We start from the raw sequence: 10,570 nt of genomic DNA on the forward strand, positions 1-10,570 counted from the left end.
AAATTGGGGTTTGACCTAACCGTGAAGTTTTCAGTTTAGCTTCATGCACAAGAGGAAGTGGGCAAAGCAAACAAGCTACGTCTATGCTTTAGGATGCTTTGAGCTGATCCTGCGTTGAGCAGGGGGTTGGACTATATGGCCTGTATGGCCCCTTCCAACTCTATGATTCTATGCTGAACACACCTCAGTTTCTTCTGACACTTGAACATATTTACTTGGCTCGAAGTTCCAATGCAATCAGTGGTACTTACTTGCAAACACATGTGCTCATGCCTATATCATTAGGCACAACTTAGGGAGATTGTAAGTGGGTGGGCAGAAGGGCTAAGCTAAGTATTGGTGCTTAGCTCTTGTGGTCTTTTCTTTCATGCCCAGGGAAATGCTGATCGCCACTTTGGGATCAGAAGGCAAATTTCTTCCAGGCCAGATTGGCCTAGGATTCAGGGTGGGGGGAGCACTGTGGTGGGCAAGTAGAATTTTCTACGTTCTTCAGGGGGTTGGATTAGATGACCCTTTTGGTCCCTTTCCAACTCTATGATTCATAGGAACTACACAGCCTCGGCATAAAATTAGGAACAGCTATAAGGGCAAAACAAATAAAAAATTACCAGGTTACAATGGACAGGAATTTAAGAGGCTACATTCAACTTTGTCACTTTATTCAAATTTTTCAAAATAGCCTTTATTCTACTTGTTTTTTTAGTATAAAAAGTCCACAAGTTAAGTGCACCACAGTGTTTACAGAGAGACCTAGAATCCCAACCTTTCATTAACAGTCAGCTGTATGGTTAACCATGACACATACAACACACAGAAAATTAAGATAAAATATATTCACCAAATCTGATAATTTCTTTTAATTCATAAGAACAAAAAGCAACAACAACAACAAAAAGATTGAGGATCCCTGAAATATTCTTTTTAACTCTAATAAGACTTTATTGTACCCAAGTCACTTTTTAAAAAGTTTTGCGTTTGGAAAAAAAAAAAAAGAACCACCCATCAAATCCAGCTAACTTGCACATTGATTGACATCCAGACATTCCTGTCTCTCTAGCTCGAATGACATTCCACAAAGAGACACTGGGTTGCTTTTTTTTTTTAATTCCCTTAAAAAAAACCTGTCTCATTTTAAGCTCTTATTTTTGAAAAGTACAGGAAGCATTTAATGAAATGTTGTGTTTCTGGCACTGAAACATGGCTTCAGTTAGATTCTTAATGTGCAAAGGAGTCCAAGATCACTTAAGAGTGTATAAAAAGAACATCCTGGGCCAACGCTCTACCCTGAAAGAAGCACAGGGACAGACAGCAAAGGTGAGCAGAGGGAACTGGTGGAGGGGATCAGAAATCGAAAGCTGAGCCCACCCCTGCCCCTTTAATAGGCATCTGCCATGCGCCCACCCCATCCTCCCCAAAAAAATTACGTCCAACTAGATTCTCTCTCCAGCACCATTGATTCTATGGAAGAGAAAAGAGGTGTTTTATCTCGGTTCTATTCATTGGCAACAGATATCTCTGCAGGCTTTAATAGTTTGATCATTGGAAACCAGGCTCTCTTCCAGGCTTCCCCTTTCACTCCCCACCCCACCCTCAAACCTGGTTTTATATATAGCTGATGATTAAGAAAAGCCAAAAAGAGAGAGAGCTGATGCATAAGCCCTCTCCAGTGGAATCAAAGGGAAATAGGGGGGGGCTCCATCACTTGCATTTATTTCACAATTTTAACTCCCAAGGTTTTAAGAGAGGCACTCCTACCATTGCATGGTTTTGCATTTTGCTTTTTTTTTGTTTGCTTGTTTTTGTCTTTACACGTTTTAAAAAGGAAAAAAAAAGTGCCTGAAGGGTCAGGGCACCAGGAAGACACCCCCCATCATCATGTGTCTAAACTGCAACTCCAGGTTAATACGACTAAAGCGGTTACATTGTGAGAAGTGCTGACAGTATGTGATGTCGTTCCTTTACACCAATGTAGCGCCCACCCCACCCCCGCTCCTTCACCAGATGGTGTAGCCGCCATCGGAGCCCCCCATGAAGAAGTTGCCCTTCCGTTGCGTCACTAACACGTTGGCACCCTGCATGACAGCCAGCTGGGCCGCATTGGGGGGACAGCCGGGAGGAGGAGGCTGGAAGACAGAGAGAAGAACCTGTTAGGTCAGCCTTAATCGCCTTTGAGAAACCCCTGAAACGTTCTTCAGGCTTTGAGAGACCCCAGAATGGCACGATCGTGCGGAATATGGCTGGGAAGCACAGCTGTAGACACGCCCACCTGGGGCCCCACCCCTGCCCACACTCTCCAGGCCCGTCATTGGCCATTTGGGGAAGATGGGTTGTCATGACCATATATGGTCATATCACCCAAGAAATGTTTATCAAATTTTAAATATATATAATTAATTCACTCCCATCCATTCAGGAAACCCTGGATGAGAAGGCCTGTGTTAGATTTTTATTATTATTATTAATAATTTATTACTCGCCTCTCCCTGGAGGCTCGAGGCGAGTTACAACATATAAAACCCAATAAAACCATAAAATAAAACCCATAAAACAACAATATACACACATACTAAGCACAATAGAACAAGATGCGGTGAAGAAGAAACTCAAGCCTTATCTGTACTACCCCTAGATAACCCGTCCTAGAGGGGAGGGAGACAGAGTGTGCCGATTGGTCTTCGCTACTGCTGCTGTAAGGGGGGCCAGATCTTCCTTGCGGAATGGTGGGTGGCAGTGCTTTTATGAAGGCCTGATAAACCACGCAGCTTCCCAGACTGTACATGCTGCCAAGCGAGGCTGCTGAGGAAACGTTTAACAAGCATTTGATAGGCCGCAGTGCGTGGCTGCCAGACTGTCTATTCTGGATAACCGGGAATTCTGAACTCAAGGCAAGCAGACCCCGCGGAGACTATCTTACACTCTGTCTTACTAGGCCAGGGATGCCTAACCCTTTCCAGCCTGTGATTGCCTTTGGAAATCTGACATATCATGGTGGATGTAGCCCTTAAAATGGCTGCCGCAAAACCACTCCTGCAAGAGGCAGGGCCTCCTGCTGCGTTAGCAACTACCATCACAGCCATGTTTTTAAAAATCTGCACAGCCAATCGAGTCTCCAGTGGCCAATCACAACCCTCGCTGAGGGGATTCCTACATGTCCACACCCACTTTCTACATTTGGCAGGCACCATGTCGAGAACTCCTGTACTAGGCAGTAGCTTATACAGATATTTTCTCCCCAGCCAAATTGCTCCTTTAAAAAACACGAAATGGAAATGCTAGGGACTGAATCTGGCAAGACCAAGAAGAGGTTCTTATATGCCGCTTTTCTCTACCAGGAGGAGTCTCAAAGCGGCTTATAATCACCTTCCCTTTCCTCTCCCCACAACAGACACCCTGTGAGGGAGATGAGGCTGAGAGAGCCCCAATATCACTGCTCAGTCAGAACAGCTTTATCAGTGCTGTGGCAAGCCCAATGTCACCCAGCTGGCTGCATGTGGGGGAGGAGTGGGGAATCAAACCCGGCTTGCCAGATTAGAAGTCCCCACTCATAACTACACCAAGCTGGCTCTGAATGGTAGCAGCACCATGACAAGCACTGGCCCAATGCAACAGCAAAGAATTACAGCTGCTGAGATTTACAATGGTACAAATGGTAGGGAACACCTGCCCACCCGCCACAGTCCCAGTGACAGTCGAGTGGGAAGAAACAGTGAGAAAACAGGAATGAGCAGAACAGTATGCAACTCAAAAGGGTGTGACTGAGAGGCATGGCTGAAGTCAACAGCCCAGTCTACCCTGAAAGAAACAACTCCCCCACCCATCCGTCTTTGACGGATCCAAGCCCCCTGGTATTATTCAGTAATACTTGACATAAGTGGGAGTTTGAAGACACGAGTGATCCCATCCCAAATCTTGTAACCTGTAAATCAAATCATCTGTTAAGAAAAGCCTCTTAACCTGAGCTTCAGGGAAAGAAGCATTTTTGACAGCTTCTGTATTCGGAGAAAAAGGCCCAGGAGAATCAGGCAGATGGATAAGAACGTGCCTAAAGTCATGGCTGCTCTACAAGAGCCACAATTTACATTTGCGACAAAAGTCTGCAGCTGTCTATGCAGAACGGCTTATCCTTGTAACTTCTCCACGGAGAGATATTATCCAGCTCCCAAATGCATACAAAGCATTGCAAAGTAAGCCCCGCAAGTGATTAGCTACACCATCCTATGCACAAAGGCTATGCCCACCTTTAGTACACTTACCTTTTTAAGGTTGAGGGGTGGGGGGGTACTGGGCTATCTCCTTTTCCTAAGCTATGCCAAAGAACAGAACAAGCAGACGCTATGTTACGAGGCCAACTTACAGGAATATTAGCAGGGGCACTTGTCGCAAACCTTGCTCCGGCATCATAGCCCCCATCGACGAGGACAGTGGATCCAGGAGGATAGACCGGGCCCACGGGGTAAAAAGCCACTGGAACCGAAGAGCCCATCGGACCCATAGCAACGGACTGAGCCATAGGGAGGTACAGCGAGGCACCAGGATATGCAGCAGACATGGTTGGTACCGTGGCGGCTCCAGGATGCACAAAGCTTGGGCGGTAGAGCTGGGGTGGGGGAAGAAAGAAGACAGGGGGAAAATGCTTATTTCAGAGGCACATATTCAGAAACGTTCCATCTCTCCATGGAATGCCTTCAGTGAAGGATACAGCTGTTTTAGGAACAGTTGATTGTTACAATCCCTGGAATGCATTTTGTACAGAATCATAGAGTTGGAAGGGACCCCCAGGGTCATCTAGTCCAATCCCCTGCATTATGCAGGAGCTCATGACTACTTAAGCATCTGTGAACTGCCTTTCTAAAATAGATCTAAGTCCACCTAGCCCAGCATGTTGTTTCCACCAGCAGCACAATGGATGCCTCTGAGAATTTCACACCCAGGGCATGGAAGCTGATGGTTCACTTTGACTGCTTGTCCACACCATCTGCTCTTTGTTCGCTATGGAGTCTCAGACCTAGCGCGTCCTGTGAGATTTAGCTGAAGCGTGAAGGCATGAGGAGGGAGAGTTTCCTTCAGCCAAGTTAGATCAGCAGCAAAAGAATGTTAAGAGAGGTCAGATCCTGCTGCAGATTCCAGTCCCTCAGCAGAAAAAAGATCTGAAAGTCAACATTTGTGATATTTCTCTTTTCACTTTGGAAGAAGTGTTCAGTACCTTCCACACTGAAAGCTCACAGGCCAAAACATAAAAGATTGGCACTAAAAGTGGAAAAATGCAGTTTGTCTTTGAACCACAGGCTCCATTGAAAAGGACTGCAGTCCCTTTAAAGGGACTGCACAGGACAGCTCAAAAAACAGCTGTTGGCCTGCGATAGTTAGCACCAGTATACAGTAGATGGAGTAAACAGACAATGATCGTTTCAGAAGGTAGCCGTGTTGCTCCGCAGTAGAACAGTTAGGAATCCAGTAGTATCTTAGGGACCCTCAATATTTTCACGCAATGATATAAACTTTAGGGACTGATGTTGGTTAACTGCTCTGTCCCATATAAGGTACTGCCAGTAGCAAGGGTGGGTGGGTACTGGGCAAATCAATCTAAATTGTTTCTATAACTTTCTTCCTTCTTTCAATTGCATCCCCCACTATCAAAATCTAGATTTTTTAACTTCTCAAAGTGAAGACCTACCTTTCTAGCTTATGTCACTCTGTAAAATGCAAAGTATATTGATGGTTATTGTTAACACCACACAGCAACTCCCAACAGTTATGTATCATTCAAATGTGTAGCCCACACCATCCTAGGAAAGGGTATCTAAAATAAAGACATTGAGACTAAAACTCTGCCCACTGCTAGCATGATCTTGGCCAACTAGCAGCCCACCTTGAAACAGCCTACAGATTTCTGAAAAGATGTTCCCATGCACGCTTTGTTGAGCATCCAAAGAAAAAAATTACACAAGACTGGGTGCCCTCTGAGAAGACATTTCTGCATCCCAATCCCTAACCCGGGTCTCACGTACAGATGGAAAACTTGAGGAGAAGGATTGTACAGGGCATATAGTGCTGGGGCCAGCTTCTTGTGTAGAACTGAACAGAGGAGGATTTATATAGGGAAAAATTTACTGAAAGCACAGTATACCAATCTCATCAGATGGTGGACCACCACATGCTATGCATTCTAATGACAAGCTTAGATGGCCCCAGGTTTCTCTGCTACTGGGCCTCTCTTGTGAGAAGCTATCTTCAGTAAGCTGCAGTTTCAGGAAGAAACCCTTACCATTCGACTGTAACACTGTAGGGCCCAACTACTGAAGCCATCAACAGCCAGGAAATGGGAATGAGACTGGACGACAAACAACACAGATGCTTCCTCCCATCATCTCTATCAACTGACAGTCCTAACTTTTCAGATCCCAACAGATGCTGCCACACATTGTGAAGCTCCCAAATAACAAATGGAAGGAACTAGGCAGCAACTAGTTCCAATTTTTAAAGAATGTAATTGATTGGAATTGTAAACTGCCTTTCTAGTCAATCATGCTGAAAAGTGGGGCATAAATACATCAAATAAGCATGCAACAACTCAGCAAAATCTGTGTACGATGAAGATGCCAGATCAATTGGTAATTACGCAGCAGTATATTTATCATATGCAACAAAATATACCTGAAGAACATAAGAGCCCTGCTGAAGCAGACAAAAGGCCCATCAAGCCCAATATCCTATTAATACTACAGCTAACCAGCTACTGCTAGGAAGCCCACAAGCGGGATGAGTGCAAAGGCCCACTACGGCCACATCTACTGCATTTTGTTTAGCTTTTGTCTGGGGCAAGGGTGGCCAAGTTGTGGCTCTCCAGATGCCCATGTGCTACAATTACCATGAGGCCCGGTTCCTGCTAATTGTAGTCCATGGACATCTGGAGAGTGGCGAGCCATAACTTGCCCACCCCTGATCTAGGGGAAAGGAGGCCATTGTAACATTACCACAGATAGATCTTGCTTGTTTTCTAGCAACCATCCCACCCACCACACCTTATAACATCCAGTCTTTGGAAACAAGATGCTGTTATGTAGGACCCAGGATCACAATGAAGCATTCAAGCATGCAAATGTTTTGCATGCTGCTGGAGCCACAACTCATATGTAGCAATAGGGACATGATAGAGATAAGATTTTAAAAGATGTATTTGGATGTTCAAAATGTCATGACACGGGCAGTGATAATGAGCTAATAATATTTCAATGAAACCCATGGACCGTTGTTAGCAGCAGCATTATCTCTAGTGGCGGTGTGTGAAGAGAACAGAAAGAAAGTACATACTTCTGAGTACGCAGGAGGAGCCTCGGTGTAAGGCGGAGCCTGGGGGAGTGGTATAGTCTGCGGGAACACCGAAGGATTACCGGGAGGCTGGACCGGGTAAGTAGGCTGTGTAGGATATTGACCTATGAAGAAAAGTTAATCAGTGTTAGACCAACAGCCTTTGTTGCAAAGGAACAGGAAAGATGCAAAATCAGGGACAACTCCTCCCACCACTAAGCAAATGACAAAATAGATCTCTGCTCACATCACGAAATGCAGAGAATCCTGAGACAGCAGATCATTTAACAGAAGACAGCACTGGCAGTTCTGTGGGGTGCTACTATCACAGAGGAGTCAACTACAGCAGCACATTAAATGCCATTCCATCCTGCTACTCCCAGACTTAAGAACAAAGGTGGTCAATGATTATGCCCTGTTTTAAAAAGGGATAATGCCCTCTCATGGGGACTCAAGTGAGACAGTGACTGTGTGATCATTTACGCCCAGAATTGGACTTCAAATCTGGCTTCATCTACTTATAACCCTGCTGATTTAACAAAATATTCAGGAATCTGTGACCGCGTGGCTATTCAAGCATCTTCTTTAGCACAGTTCCTTTGCCCCCTTTCCCGGCTCCATGCCCACACAGCGCCTTCAGCCAACTAATGCTTCTTTTTCCAGTAGGGATGCCCATCTGTTTGCACCTCCAGAACTATCTGACTGCTCTAACACTGCTGCCAAAACAGAATATTCAATCTGCTACAAATACCACCTGGGTGAGCTAAGCATATGCAGACATTCAACTACAGGAGATGAGATCCAAGTTAAGCATAAAGAAAAGCTCCCTAGCTATGTGAGAGCCATTCAGCCTAGAAATTCATTCAGCTGCCTAGGGCAATTCTAGAATCTCCTGCTTGGGCATTTTCCAGTAAAAAGATTGGATAAATATGACTGCAAGGCGAAAGTTTATGTAAAGGACATCCCATTTTGGAGCAGGACTTGGACGATATAATCCACTGAGGCCATTGGACTCCTTTGCATTTGTGACACATAAGTTACATCCTGCAGTAATAACTTCCAAGAGATTTACACAGGATTGGGCTGTCTGTATACTAGTGTTATAATTCCTAACCTATTTAAGAAATGTTACTATTTAAGAAACATCCTTTGAAGCTACAGATTTCACTTCCTTCCTACGCAGGTGCTGGCCTCCTAGTCGTATTACGTCATTGGCATGATATCAATCACAGAGATAGCACATAGCAAGCAAAGGTGAGTTCTGAACAATACCTGCCAAGGGGTAATAGGCAGAGTTGGTGACAACATCCCCAGGAGCTGCGCAGATCTTGGCATTTGCATCTGCATTCCTGATGTCCACCACTAGTTCCTAACCCATTACAGCATACACTGTGTGGTCCCATTTGCACGTGTTCTCTTTTCCTTCCTCAAAAATTAGGTTCATTTTTTGCCCAAGTTACCTTTTTCCTTCAATCTACTGCCCTATCTACTTTGTGACTCTTTCATTTAAAGGCAGGAAGTGAAGCATTTCCAGATACACACACAGTTGCTGGTGGTCCTATCAGACCCCAAAGAACCCTCTGAGCCAGGGGTAGTCAAACTGCGGCCCTCCAGATGTCCATGGACTACCATTCCCATGAGCCCCTGCCAGCAAATGCTGGCAGGGGCTCATGGGAATGGTAGTCCATGGACATCTGGAGGGCCACAGTTTGACTACCTCTGCTTCTGAGCAAACAGAAGTGGAATGGAGAATAAGGCCTGACCTATACCACGCATGCTGCAGAATGAGGTGGTAGAATAGCCTTGCAAATACAACATTTCATCAGGGAGTCAGGCTTGGATAGATCTGCTCACATGCTATGCCAATTACCCACTGACAGGGAACTGTTAATAGAGGGGAAACTTTGAAAACATAATCCCTCAACTGCAGTCTGAAGTGGTCCAGTGTATTCTACCACCTCAGCCTTCTGTCATGGCATTTTGGTATCAAGATGCTCCTAACAAAAGTGATGAAAAAGCGTGAGTTCACAAGCGTAAGTACACCTACGTTTCTGATGCACATTTTAGGATGGTGACAATTCTGAGCAACATTAGTGGATGTGAATATATAGCACCAGGAAAGGGCAGCAGCTACCCTAGGCTTCCAATTTTTTAGAGCAACGAGGAGTGATCTGGCATTTAAAGGACTGGAGGAGTCAGCAAAAAAGTCCCTTTGGCCTTCCCCTTGACTGTGGATCTTGTCTGTGTGCTAAAGGGGGGAAGGGAGAAGACCCCCCTTTCAGGCACCTATTCTGTGTTAACACGGCCTCCTACTGCCCACGGGGCTCCCTCATAGACTTCAAGACAAGATGTTCACTTACAGTCATTTGGACCAAAATAACAATTATTTATAACAGCTCAAGGGCTTCCTAATATACACAGCAGCACCAGCAACGGTGTTCTTCCCACCTGGCCATTAAAAACTCAACAACTCCCTTTCTTTAGCCCTCTAATCCCTGGGTCAAATCGCAGGGGATTCTGGGGTGGCCTGCGGCCCACGCACCCGTGGGCCGCAGTAGCTTTATGGAAGCAGCCCTCACTCCCCCGCCTCTCTCCACTCCCCACTGCAGCTCTACAAGGCGAGGGAGGGCTCGCGCGAAGTCCAAAAGCACCCTCTCGCGTAGCAGCCAAGGGGTTAACCTCCAAGCCAGGAGGGTTGCGTCATAGCAACCTAACATCCGCCCTTCCCCCACCCCTTTCACCCCGACTTTCCTAAGCCTCTCATTGGTCGGGGCTCCCGCCAGTTACGGCCTGGGCCCGCAGGTAACGGGACTGCGGCGCCTGCCTTAAAGGAGCAGCGCCCCTGCGAAAGGTGAAGTGACTGGGTGGGGTTATTGAGGACGGGGGCGGAAAGGGGGATGGAAAGCAGCCTCTTGCCTTTGCCGTTCATGATGGCGGCGTCGGGAAGGTGTGGAGGGGCAAGAACGGTTCACCCGCCTACAGGAGGGTTCCGGTGACGGGTGGCTCGAGCAGCAGCGACGGCGGCCGAGGCGACTCTCCTCGCTCAATCACTTCCTTGTTGTTGTCGCTGCAGCCCTGATGTGAGGGGTTACGTCGGACCGCGTGACGTCATGCCGCAGCGCGTCGCCGCGAGGCAGGGGAGACAGAGGACGGCCGGCGGTGTCGGGGGGCGTGGCTTGGTCCTTGGGGGCGGTCAGGGAAGGGCACGCGTGCTCACCGGGGGCGCCAGGAAGGGGACACGCACTTTTGCTTATTTTATTTA

At 46.6% G+C, this 10,570-nt stretch overlaps 1 protein-coding gene across 1 annotated transcript; it reads right to left on the minus strand.

Annotated features, from left to right (window-relative positions):
* Positions 1–842: 842 nt before the first annotated feature.
* DAZAP2 (DAZ associated protein 2) lies at positions 843–10,421 on the minus strand. The gene is made up of 4 exons (XM_077328917.1): positions 10,225–10,421; positions 7,312–7,433; positions 4,355–4,597; positions 843–2,123 (listed from the first exon to the last, which is right to left on the minus strand). The coding sequence occupies exons 1-4, from the start codon at positions 10,235–10,237 to the stop codon at positions 1,995–1,997; spliced, it is 507 nt and encodes a 168-aa protein (XP_077185032.1). The 5' UTR covers positions 10,238–10,421; the 3' UTR covers positions 843–1,994.
* Between the last annotated feature and the right edge of the window lie 149 nt (positions 10,422–10,570).

Source organism: Paroedura picta, chromosome 3, assembly GCF_049243985.1.
Source record: "Paroedura picta isolate Pp20150507F chromosome 3, Ppicta_v3.0, whole genome shotgun sequence".
Classification (NCBI taxonomy): Eukaryota; Metazoa; Chordata; class Lepidosauria; order Squamata; family Gekkonidae; genus Paroedura; species Paroedura picta.

What these genes read in the sequence shown, in the direction of transcription:
- DAZAP2 (XM_077328917.1), bottom strand. An exon ending in CTCCTCCTGCGTACTCAGAA is followed by an intron (nt 4,598 to 7,311) that starts GTATGTACTTTC and finishes CCCCCACCCCAG; the next exon opens with CTCTACCGCCCAAGCTTTGT. An exon ending in GTGCCCCTGCTAATATTCCT is followed by an intron (nt 2,124 to 4,354) that starts GTAAGTTGGCCT and finishes TCTGTCTTCCAG; the next exon opens with CCTCCTCCTCCCGGCTGTCC.